The sequence below is a fragment of the Rhinopithecus bieti genome, unplaced genomic scaffold, assembly GCF_001698545.2.
Source record: "Rhinopithecus bieti isolate Rb0 unplaced genomic scaffold, ASM169854v2 scaffold_15087, whole genome shotgun sequence".
In the NCBI taxonomy this organism is placed as follows: domain Eukaryota; kingdom Metazoa; phylum Chordata; class Mammalia; order Primates; family Cercopithecidae; genus Rhinopithecus; species Rhinopithecus bieti.
In genome coordinates, this window is record NW_016808547.1 from 1898394 (window position 1) to 1912000 (window position 13607).

Sequence of the window (13607 nt, forward strand, 5' to 3'; positions counted from 1 at the left end):
TTTTTTTTTTTTTTGTTTGTTTGTTTTGTTCTGTTTTTGAGACAGAGTCTCACTCTGTCGCCCAGGCTGGAGTGCAGTGGCGCAATCTCTGCTCTGCTCACTGCAAGCTCTGCCTCCCCGGTTCACGCCATCCTCCTGCCTCAGCCTCCCGAGTAGCTGGGACTACAGGTGCCCACCATCACACCTGGCTAATTTTTGTATTTTTAGTAGAGACAGGGTTTCATCATATTAGCCAGGATGGTCTCGATCTCCTGACCTCGTGATCCGCCCGCCTCGGCCTCCCAAAGTGCTAGGATTACAGGCGTCAGCCACTGCACCCGCCAGCACTTTGTTCTTCAATATCCTCTAAAAGCATGCCTGTTTAATTATTGTCCAGCATTTTATCGTGTAGATGTCCCATGCTATTTCTAACCAATTCTTTATCACTGAAATGTAATTAATTTGAGGTTTTCACAATTATTATTAATGCTTGAACACACACGCACATATATCTGATTAATTCTTTGAAATAAGTTCCTAAAAGCATAATTTCTGTATCCCAAGAGGTGCACATTTTAAGATATTTAATACATACTGCCAGGTTATTCTACAAAAGGTTTGTACTAACCTATTTTCTCACCAGCAGTACCTAAAAGTGTCCATTTTTTTTTAACTTTACCAACATTGTGTATTTTGTCTTTTCTACTTTTTGCCTTTTGATAAGTAAGAGGAGATGGTAACGATTGTTTTAATTTGCAGTTCTGATTAATAGTGAGGCTAACTTTTTCCATACGTTTAGTGTCTCTATGTACACATTTTTTTGCACGCTGTTCATTGCCTTTGCTCATTTCTCTCTATTAAATTAAACTCTGCCTTCTGGTAACTTTCCCTTTTTCATCCAAATTGTGCCTTCTGGAACTATCCTAAGTGAGATTAATTCCTCCTTCATATGACACCCCCTCAAATACTTGAAGACAGAAATCATGTCTCACTTTCTCCAAGATAAACACCCCTGGCTCCTTCCATCATTTCTCATGCAGCAAAGTTTCAAGGGCCATCGTTGAAGACTTAATGCATAACAGTCCCACTGCTCTGTTACCCTGTGCACTCACACTCACAGTCATAGACCTGCATCCAACTTCAGAAAAGCTTATCCTGAATCCTCTTTGCAGGCTCTCTGGATGCAGTCACCTGTCTGCACCTTGGACCTCAGCCTCCTTTCTCACACTCATCCATAAGGACACTAAAAGTGAGTCTGTCCATGATCAAGGCATTTACCATGTGATATCAGGGGCCTGGAGCTCAAATAAAGTGGTAAGAAGAAGATCACTTTGAGACTAGAAGCAGGAAGAGAAATTTGCCTGGTATAATTAGAATGATTAACTAACTCAAGTGAAGAAAGCATCAGGAAGAATGAGATGGTCACCTTGGAATGGGGCAGAATTTGTCAGTACCAATCCTGCAGTATTATGGGCTTCCTCCAGGAACTCTGTCCTAACCCCAGGCAAGTTAGGGACCCTTCCTCTGTCCCCCGCAAGGCTGACTGCCCTGCCCACACTCCCTGTAGTCACCTGTACATGCACTGATCTCCCCACCAATCTGTGCAATCCCTGAAGGATGGGTCTGCATTTGTACCCCTGAGAGAGTGGCTCAACAGCTGCCACCCATGGGGCCAGCACACATGCTCGGTGAACTGGGCCACTCTCGGAAATCTCCCTCTCAGTGGTCCACATCCCTTTACTCTTAATTTCTTCTCAGCAAACAAACTTCTAATACAAATGTGGTTTCTCAAGTACTCAAAACTGATGGGTTCACAAGACATTGGACGTGAGCATCCATGCCAGGGACAAGGAGCCCCATGACATTACTGAATCGCACCTGGCTAAAACATTCACTTATGAGAACTCTTTCACGCTCCCTGGCTCTCAGAAATTCTAGAACATTGTCAAGACTTTCTGGATCTACAAAGCCGAGGTCCAGGCTCTGAACACTGGGAAGGTATTGCTTCTTAGGATCGCCACCCTTGAGTCCAGCTGGAGGCCTTTGGCAAACAACATCCTGATATTTCTGTGCATTACGGTCTAAGTAGAAAAAAATTTTTTAATGTGTGTGTATATATATATACACATATATATGTAAACGTCAAACAGAGAGAGAGATATGTATATACGTGCATATATATGTAGTCATGCAGTCATGCAGTTGTTTTGGTTAACGACAGACTGCATATATGACAGTGGTCCCATAAGATTACAATACCATATTTTTATTACACCTTTTCTATGTTTAGATACATAAATACTCACCATTGTGTTACAACTGCTAACATATTCAGTACAGTAACATGCTGTACAGATTTGTAGCCTAGGAGCAACAGGCTATCCCACATAGCCTAGGTGTGTAGTAGGCTATACCATCTACATCTGTGTAAGTACATGCTATGATGTTCATACAATGATTAAATTGCCTAATGACACATTTCTCAGGATGCATTCTCATTATTAAGCGATGCATGACTCTATATGTATACGTATGTATGTATACGCTGATTAAGGGCACAAACTTAAGAATCAAGCTAACTTAAGAATCAATCAAGACATTCTGGCTCCATTAGGTATGCACTAGCTGTATGAGTTTAGGCAGGTTATATCTCTGTGCCTCAGTTTGCTTTTTTATCACATAAAAATAATAGCATCCATTCCATGCAGCTGTTGTGATGATTAAATGAGTTAATGCAGCTAAAACATTTATAATTACATCTGACACATAGTAAGCATTCGGTAAGTATTTATTATTATTATTATTATTTATTAGATTTAAGAACTGCATTAAGGTGCTTACTATATTTGTGAATATAGAAAATTCATTCTTTTTACTTTTTAAACAGTATCTAAAATTATTTTGCTTTCAAATCATCCACATTGTTCATGGAAGGCCTCACATACAAGGTGAGAGGTATAGTCCACTAGAAGACAGCAAGGCTTCACTCTCTAATGACAGAGCATGGTAAGAAGCAAAGGAATGTATGTGACAGGTCTATGAGCTGGACTTGGATCATTCTCCTAATAGTAGAGATTCAATTTGTCACTACCAGAATCCTTTATTAACATAACGCATTGCCCAAAAGAGGCAATGATACATATTAAGTTTAAGCTAGTTTATCTTAGAATTCATAACTTTTTCATTTGCTTGCCAATTACCAACATTCTATAAACATTTTATTTACTCCAAGCATGAAGATGGCATTGGCATTTCTTCAAATGTATTATTTTGCTGTGTGCTTTGTGTTCCTGTGTATTAAAATATTTATTTACACAGACTGCAGTGACCCATGTATAGGAATTTAATAAAAATTTACATTTTGTAGCTTGATTTGTAACAATTATTATTGCTATAGCTGCTTTTTCCTTACGTACCTTTTATAAATTGATGCAAATTTATTCAATATCATGATTTATTTGTGTAGTCATGAAATACACTATTGGTATTTGCCTTTATATTACAAAAATATATAGTTGATACATTTTTACCAGTAAATTTGTTGGATTTTGTTGCCAGGATATTTTGTGTACCACAATTTTTTATAGTCTGATTTTTAATTTGTTATGCTTTAACTCTTCTCCTGTTTAGGAAAAAAAAAAGGATAACTCGCTGCCAGCCTCATTTAATTTTACATAAACATGCTCTTTGAGTCTGAAGAAAATCTGACTAATTTTCAATGTGAAAATAAAATATACAATCTGTTCTTTGAGTTATTTCTAAACAGAATTAACATCAGAATCATCTGAATCATCAGAATTATCTATCTCAGTAAAATCAGNTATTCAGTACAGTAACATGCTGTACAGATGTAGCCTAGGAGCAACAGGCTATCCCACATAGCCTAGGTGTGTAGTAGGCTATACCATCTACATCTGTGTAAGTACATGCTATGATGTTCATACAATGATTAAATTGCCTAATGACACATTTCTCAGGATGCATTCTCATTATTAAGCGATGCATGACTCTATATGTACACGTATGTATGTATACGCTGATTAAGGGCACAAACTTAAGAATCAAGCTAACTTAAGAATCAATCAAGACATTCTGGCTCCATTAGGTATGCACTAGCTGTATGAGTTTAGGCAGGTTATATCTCTGTGCCTCAGTTTGCTTTTTTATCACATAAAATAATAGCATCCATTCCATGCAGCTGTTGTGATGATTAAATGAGTTAATGCAGCTAAAACATTTATAATTACATCTGACACATAGTAAGCATTCGGTAAGTATTTATTATTATTATTATTATTATTTAGATTTAAGAACTGCATTAAGGTGCTTACTATATTTGTGAATATAGAAAATTCATTCTTTTACTTTTAAACAGTATCTAAAATTATTTTGCTTTCAAATCATCCACATTGTTCATGGAAGGCCTCACATACAAGGTGAGAGGTATAGTCCACTAGAAGACAGCAAGGCTTCACTCTCTAATGACAGAGCATGGTAAGAAGCAAAGGAATGTATGTGACAGGTCTATGAGCTGGACTTGGATCATTCTCCTAATAGTAGAGATTCAATTTGTCACTACCAGAATCCTTTATTAACATAACGCATTGCCCAAAAGAGGCAATGATACATATTAAGTTTAAGCTAGTTTATCTTAGAATTCATAACTTTTCATTTGCTTGCCAATTACCAACATTCTATAAACATTTTATTTACTCCAAGCATGAAGATGGCATTGGCATTTCTTCAAATGTATTATTTTGCTGTGTGCTTTGTGTTCCTGTGTATTAAAATATTTATTTACACAGACTGCAGTGACCCATGTATAGGAATTTAATAAAATTTACATTTTGTAGCTTGATTTGTAACAATTATTATTGCTATAGCTGCTTTTCCTTACGTACCTTTTATAAATTGATGCAAATTTATTCAATATCATGATTTATTTGTGTAGTCATGAAATACACTATTGGTATTTGCCTTTATATTACAAAATATATAGTTGATACATTTTACCAGTAAATTTGTTGGATTTTGTTGCCAGGATATTTTGTGTACCACAATTTTTTATAGTCTGATTTTAATTTGTTATGCTTTAACTCTTCTCCTGTTTAGGAAAAAAAAAAGGATAACTCGCTGCCAGCCTCATTTAATTTTACATAAACATGCTCTTTGAGTCTGAAGAAAATCTGACTAATTTTCAATGTGAAAATAAAATATACAATCTGTTCTTTGAGTTATTTCTAAACAGAATTAACATCAGAATCATCTGAATCATCAGAATTATCTATCTCAGTAAAATCAGATTCATCAAATGAATCTTTGGCCAACAACTGTTCAAGAACAATGTTACCAACGTGCCTAGGAATGCTACATTTTCTAGGATTTGTATTTTCAGCAATTGAGAATTACTATATTTTGTAAATGGAAATATCATTGCTAAACACAGACTGCTATAACTAGAATGATGTCTTTTGTTTCCAAAGCCAATATACTAGAGCAATGTGACAATAATAAAAGCAAGATACTTTGTGCCAAGGTTATCTTGGGGTGAATGTTGCAGCCACAAGCGCTACAGGCAAGTATTCTCAGGGCAAATGGGAAATGGGTTAAACATAGGCAAAAATAGAAAATATAACAAACACCCATGTATCCAAACACAGATTTTTTTCCCTAGCTTTACAAAAATATGATCAGTATATGAAAAACTGTACATAATTAACAAATCCAATTTGGTACGTTTGGACATATGTATACACTCACGTTATCATCTCCACAATCAAGGTAGTAAACATACCCATGACCTCCAAAAGTTTCCTTTTGTACATTTGTTGGTATTTATTTATTTATTTTTGTGGTAAGAACACAGCATAAGATCTACTCTCTTAAATGTCTAGGTGCACAGTATCTTATTGTTAACCATAGGCATTATATTGTACAGCAAATCTCTGTAATTTACTCGTCTTGCTTAACTGCCTTCTTCAATATACAAATTTAAAACATGTTAACATTCTGCCACATTTACTTCAGTTATTTTCATATTAGAGAAATAAAAAACATCCAGTGTAATTGGAGGGCTTCCTGATACCATTCTGCTTCCTTTCTCCCCAGAGGTAAACAGAGGTTTACGACTTTAATAACCATGTGTACACTGATGACTCTTGAGTCTACATCTTCAGCGTGAACTGTCTAATATTCTGTATATTTGATTAGTCATCTTGTTTATTGCCCACTTTTATCTTCAGAGTACAGAATTGTGTCTATTTTGCACATGTGAAAGGAAAATAAATCTCGGGACCCCTAACTCACTAATCCAAAGGGAAAAGACAAACTGGGAACTGGGTCATGCAAACCTGCCTCGCATTTGGTTCCTAAATAAGATAGGTACAAAGATTAAAAAAAAAAAAAAAAAAAACAGCCGGGCATGGTGGCTCACGCCTGTAATCCCAGCACTTTAGGAGGCCACTTTGGGAGGCTGAGGTGGGCAGATCACGAGGTCAGGAGGTCAAGACCATCTTGGCTAACATGGTGAAACCCCATCTCTAGTAAAAAAAAAAAAATACAAAAAATTAGCCGGGCGTGGTGGCGGGCGCCTGTAGTCCCAGTTACTCGGGAGGCTGAGGTAGAAGAATGGCATGAACCCGGGAGGCAGAGCTTGCAGTGAACAGAGATTACACCACTGCACTCCAGCCTGGGCAAGACAGCAAGACTCCAACTCAAAAAAAAAAAAAAAAAACATACAAACCCCCCCCCAATTTGCCCACAAGGAAATTCCTTGTGGGCTCCAAATCTTTACCCTAAAATAGTCCTGGTGAATTTCACCCTGGCAATGAAAATTGATAGCTTATCTTCACAGATGTGAGACAAAGGACAGAGCTCAAACACATCCTTCTGCTCACCTGAGACAAATGCATATCTGATTGCTTCCTCTGCTCTACTGTTGATGTTATCTTATGTGGACATGCAGATTCATTGAGCCAGATGAAGGCATAAGTGACTATTTACCTCCCCCTCACATATAAATTGTATGTTCAGTGAAAGGCTGATCAAAACTCAAAAGGATGCAAGCATTTTCTCTTATCTACCTGCACCTTTTAAAAGTTTATTCCTCTTCCCCCAATATCCACCCTTTTCCCTTTAAATATGGAAGCCCTCAAAATCATCTTTGGAGAAAGGCATATACCTATCTCCCAGGCACATTTCCTCAACTTTGGCAAATAAATGTCCTAAAATGATTGAGACTTGCCTTGATCATTTTCACTGATTTACATGGACTACAATATCTACAGTGCCTGGAACAATGCCTCGCACATACATTGTAGGTGGTCAACAAATACATGTTGAATGAATGAATGAAACAATATTTTTAACTTTACTATATGAATGTATTATTAATGTGTTTTAAAATGTACACAAATTGGCCCCCACACTTTCATGGGTTTTACCTCCGGGAACCCACCAGGTTCTCACAGTGAAAACCAAGAAAAATCCCCACCCCTCATCTCCGGTAGCAGGAGATAAAAAGTAACCATTTTGAAATATGTCCGAGCATTCTCCATAACAAAGACCTACTCTCCAAGAGAAAAGACTTTACCAGAACCTTATGTCACCTACAGAAAAGGGGACTTACTCAATTCCAGCCCAACTCTATCCTTCCCATATGGCCTAAAGTGAGGGAGAGATAAGAAACACTTGTGAAGGTCACAGCCCCAGGACACAGGCCCATGAGGTTGAATCATCAGATTATAGAACAATTTCTCTCCCCCTACTCCTCATCCCACATCAGCAGGGCTCAATGCAAGGCATACTCTATTTAAGACTATTTAAGAAAAAGCTCTTTGAGCCAGGAGCCAGGGCTCCTGCCTGTAATCCCAGCATTTTGGGAGGCCAAGGCAGGAGGATCACCAAGTCAGAAGATCGAGACCACCATGGCCAACATGGTGAAACCCCATCTTCACTAAAAATACAAAAATTAGCTGGCCATGGTGGTGCACACCTGTAGTACAGGAGAATTGCTTGAACCTGGGAGGCGGAGGTTGCAGTGAGCTGAGATTGCGCCACTGCACTCAGCCTGGCAACAGAGCAAGACTCCATCTCAAAAAAAAAGGAACAGAAAAAGAAAAAGCTCTTTGGAAAACCAAAGATAGTAGGGGAGAAAAACAAGGAATTTATAGCCTCTGGAAGCTATAGCTACAATATTTAAAACATTAAACACAGTCCAACTCCTAGGAATGCTAATATAAAACTCCACACCAAAGGCCTAGTTACTTCAGTTCCTATTACCTGATGCATCATGTCTGGATTTCAACAAAGAATTACATAGCATACTAACAAGCTAGAAAAAAATCATAATTTGAAGAGACAAAGTGAGCACTGGAACCAGACTCAGGTGTGAAATGGATTTTGAAACTACCAGATGTTTAAAATAATTATGATTAATAACTTATAAACTTTCATGGAAAATGTAAATAATATGCAAGAACAGATGGATAATGTAAAGCAGAGAGATGGAAACTCTAAGAAAGAATAAAAAAGAAATGCACAAATTAAAAAACACTGTGACAGAAATGAAGCAGGCCTTTGATAGACTCATCAGTAAACTGAACACAGTCAAGGAAAATTTTGATAGACTCATCAGTAGGCTGAACACAGCCAAGGAAAGTATCAGTGAACTTGAAAATATATCAATTTGAAACTTTCCAAACTGAAATGCAAAGAGAAAAAAAGAATAAAAAAGAAGAACAGAACACTCAAAAATTGTGGTACAATCTCAAAAGATATAATATTTGTGTAACTGGAATACAAAAGGAGAAGGAGAAAATGGAGCAGAAGAAATATTTTTTTAAATGATGTCTGAAAAATGTCTAAAGTTAATGAGAGACATCAAACCACAGATCCAGGAGCCTCAGGGAATACCAAGCAGTATTACAAACAAACAAACAAACCCCTCTATATTTAGGCACATTATATTCAAACTGAAGGAGACCAAACATAAAGAGACACTCTTAAAAGAAGCTAGAAAAAATAATCCCACATTACCTATAGAAGAACAAGGATAAGAATTATGTGGACTTCTCTTCAGAAACCATGTTAACAAGAAGAGAATGAAGTGAAATATTTAAAGCACTGAAAGAAAGTAGCTGCCAACCCATATTTCTATATCTCATAATTTCAATCCTTCAAATGTGAAGGAGAAATAAAGATTTTCTACAAAAAATCAAAAACAGACTTCATCACCAGTAGAGTGGCCCTGTAAGAAATATTAAAATAAGTTCCTTGGAAGAAGAGCATCAGAGAAGGAATAAAGATATAATAAAACATTTTATTTTTGTTACTTAAAATTGATCTAATAGATACCTGTTTGTTCAAAGTAATAACAGTAACAATGTATTGGGTGACGATAACATACAAATAAGTGACATGAATGAGAGCAACAGTATAAGAAACGAAAAGACAGAAGAAGGAAGATTTTATTATAAGTTGCCTGCCCTATACATGAAGGGGCATAATATTTTTTGAACATGGATTATATATATATATTTGTAATTGTATATAATAATTGTAAATGTATGTTGCAAACTTAGGGCTAAGAATAAAACATTTTAAAGAAACTAAAAAAGGCAAAATATAGGAGGCAAATAAACAAAGAATGAGAGAAATGAATAGAAAACATGGTAGCTATCAATCAAACTATATCAATAATCATGCTAAATGTAACTGGTCTAAAAGTATCAATTAAAAGATTATGAGAGTGGATTAAAAAACTAGATCCAGCTATATGTTGTTTACAAGAAACCAACTTTAAATATAAAAACACAGTTAAGTTGTAAGTAAAAGGATAGAGAAAGATATACCATGCTAACAGAAATTAAAAGAAAGTTGGAGAAACTCTATTAATTTCATACAAAGCAGAATTCAGAGCAAGGAAAATTATCAAGGATAAAAAGGAACAATTTTCTTTGAAAATATAACAATCCCTAACATATGTGCACCAAACAACAGAGCATCAAAACATGTGAGGCAAAAAAAAAAAAAAAAGACCTACAAGGAGAAATAGGAAAATCCACTGTTATAATTGGAGATTTCAACATTCCTCCTTCAGTAATTGCTACATTGAGCAGGCAAAAAAGTCAATACAAACACAGTTGCCCTCAACAGCACTATCAATCATCTTGATCAAATTGACATTTAAAGAATACTTCATCTGGCTGGGTGTGGTGGCTCACACCTGTCATCCCAGCACTTTGGGAGGCTGACGCAGGTGGATCACCTGAGGTCAGGAATTCAAGACCAGCCTGGCCAACATGGTGAAACTCCATCTCTACTAAAAATACAAAAAATTAGTCAGGCGTGGTGGCACATGCCTGCAATCCCAGCTACTCAGGAGGCTGAGGCAGGAGAATTGCTTGAACCTAGGAGGTGGAGGTTGCAGTGAGACCAGATCATGCCATTGCTCTCCAGCCTGGGTAACAACAGCAAAACTCCATCTCAAAAAAAAAAAAAAAAAAAAAAAGAATACTTTATCCAACAACAGCAGAATACACATTGTTCTCAAGCTGACATGAAACAGTCAATGAGCTATACATACTACATTCTGGGCCATAAAGTGAACAAAAATTGTTTGACATTGTATATATCTTTTTGTTTAAGAACAAATTTATTGATATAAAATTCACATCAGTGGTTTTTAATATAGTTACATAGCAGTGCAACTATTACCACTATGTAATTTTAGAACACCTCTGTCACCCCTAAAAGAACATTGTATCCATTAGCAGTCATTCCTCATTCTTCCCTGCAGTACCAAGAAACCACAAACCTACTTTCTGTCTTCATGAATTTGCCTATTCTGGACATTTTACATAAATGAAATCATATGACATGTGGGCTTTTGTGTCTGACTCTGTTCACTTAGTATGATATTTTTAAGGTTTGTCCATAATATAGCATGTATCAATACTTCATTGCTTTTTATTCCTAAATAATACTCTATTACAAGAATATACCACATTTTATTTATCTATTCATCACTTGGTGTACATTTGAGTTGTTTCCATTTTTTGGACATTATGAATAATGTTGCTACGAACATTTTCAATTCTCTTGGTTGTATATTTAGGAGTGAAAATTGCTGAATTATATGGTAACTCTGTTTTTAGTATTTTCAGGAACTGCCAGACTGTTTTCACAAGTGGCTATACTATTTTACATTCCCACCAGCAATGTATGAGGATTCCAGTTGCTCCATATCCTCACCAACATTTGTTGTTACTTGTCTTTTAACCATCTTAGTGAGAATGCGATGTATCTCACTGTGGCTTTTATTTGCAATTCTGTAATGATTTAGATACACTCATCATTTCAAATTGCCACTCTGACTTTATAGAATGCTCTAGGTGACAGAACCTAGAAGTGAGTTGCTAAAACTCCAACCACCTTTGTACAATTAGCCCTTATTTTTTATTTATTTCTTTTTTGAGATGAAGTCTCGCTCTGTTGCCCAAGCTGGAACGCAGTGGCGAAATCTTGGCTCACTGCAACCTCCGCCTCCTGGGTTCAAGTGACTCTCCTGCCTCAGCCTCCCAAGTAGCTGGGAACACAGGCACGTGCCACCATGCCTGGCTAATTTTTTGTATTTTTAGTAGACACAGGGTTTCACCGTGTTAGCCAGGGTGGTCTCAATCTCCTGATCCCATGATCCGCCCGCCTCGGCCTCCCAAAGTGCTGGGATTACAGGCATGAGCCACTGCACCCAGCTGTACAATTAGCTCTTTATAGAAACCTTTGTTTCAAGTAACAGGATGTTTTCCAATTACAAAGATCATTGTGTTCTAACTACAAAGAAAAATAAGGATATTTTCCCACCTACTCCTATAAGAATAGTTTTCTAACAGAACACCATGATCAGGTATGAGCAGCACCCAGTTCCCTTGGAATTTATATGCAGGTCTCCTTACCTGCTGGTGGCCAGGCCTTGATGTATCCTGTGCAGTGGACCACAGCATATTGGGCTTCTCCTTCTTTCACAGGGCCAAGACCATTCCTAAAAAAGAACATTTGTGAAATTGTTTTCATCATATGAGGGTGAGACAAGGATGTTGATGACTCCTCTGGCATCTAAGCTACTGGGTTTCTTTGTCTGCCTTTGTAGTTTTGAATCTTGACTCCCCACTATCCTCTGTTCCTTCCTCCCACATGGTCTGAAAATCAAAACTAAAGTCCACCGAACTCCCTGTTTTCTCTCATCTCTGCCACTGCCACCCTGATGTCTGGTTCTCTCAGTCCTCATCACACTAAGCCCCTTCTTTAATCTAGGCTGCTTAGCTTAGGGTGTTTAGACTATCTACCAGAACAGTCCCATAATACACATCAGAAGAGATACTGACCTGAACCTTTTCCTCATGGTGGTTATTCTGTTTAGAGGAAGGTGGTCCAAAGGAGCATTTCCACACCTGAGATGTGACAAATGTGTTAGAACGAGCAAAGACCCAGGCAAGTTTATTCAGTATATGGTGCTGCTGTCAAGTAGATGAGCCTTAATTCATGCTTATACATTTATTCAGGTGAGGCCTATAGCCAATTTTCTTCAACAGTGCAGAAGCAGACCTCCATGCCTTTGAATGTTTTTTTTCATGGCACTGAAAAAAGGAGAGTGTGACCCACTTTACAACACACACCGAAATTATTTCAGGGCCCAGTCCAGAAGCTGGAGACCTACAGAAAGACTCTAGAAGAAACCTGGCCATGCTCAGTCCTGCAGATCATTTCAGTGGAATTCCATGGCTTTTAGGAAAGAAGGGAAGAGGGTGATGACAGCAATAATGTCCCTTCAGGCCTGAGCAGAGACATCAACTCAAAACAGATGTTGCCAGTTAATGAACAGTAGCATTTTCTCAGGCTTTAGCATCACAGCTGTGGAAACTCTCTCCTCCCATACACTGTTCTGGTTCTAGGGACAACCAGACAGCTGGAAGTCTGCTGATGGCCAAGGAGAGCGTGGGGATGAGAGATAAACAGGTAGAGAATCCGGTCTTTCTGTGGGCCCCTCTCTGTGAGGCAGGGGATGGTAGCATCACACTACACACTCTGGGACAACCTTTTCTGCCTCCCTTTTCAATGACCCTCTCAGCATCTCAGGTGCTGAACACCCAAAGCCTGCAACATGGCCAGGCTCTGATTGCTGCTTGGTATATCTATTTTTTATGTGCATTTCCATTTCCCAACTACATCACAAGTGATATCCTGAATATCTTAATTTCAATACAGCAGAGATAAGAGTCTAATTATACTCTGAGACCTTAGACAGCTGCCAGCACTAGTGTGGCCTTCACAGGAGGCCCACCCCATGTCATTGCTGCCCAGCAATGTTTGGCCCTCTGCCCTTTTCTGGCTGACTGTGCCCAATGCTTTGCTGAAAGTAAGCTGTTTTATTTGGAGGAAAATGTTATGTTCTCAGTAGATGGCAGTGCTGCCCACCTCTCAGGTAAACACAGGCAGTACGGACCTGGCACTTCAAAGAGCAACCAATATCACGCTCCCTGGAAGGACACGAGGGCAGGGAAGGGACTGCATGAATTTCATTGACAGGACAGTGATAGTGGCTTTATAGGCCAATAGAAATGATATACTAT

General features: G+C 37.9%; 1 protein-coding gene across 6 annotated transcripts in view; it reads right to left on the reverse strand.

Annotated features, from left to right (window-relative positions):
• The window catches only part of ARNT2 (aryl hydrocarbon receptor nuclear translocator 2), a 155228-nt gene that overhangs the window by 78147 nt on the left and 63474 nt on the right, over positions 1 to 13607 (reverse strand). For all 6 annotated transcript variants that reach the window (XR_001888147.1, XR_001888146.1, XM_017886857.1 and 3 more), the window contains 2 exons: positions 12363 to 12428; positions 11934 to 12019 (listed from right to left, as the gene is read on the reverse strand). Coding sequence is in view for 4 of the 6 variants with exons in the window: in XM_017886857.1 (XP_017742346.1) it covers positions 11934 to 12019; positions 12363 to 12428 (152 nt within the window). In the remaining 2 variants the exon portion in view is untranslated. The remainder of the gene's footprint in view (positions 1 to 11933; positions 12020 to 12362; positions 12429 to 13607) is intronic.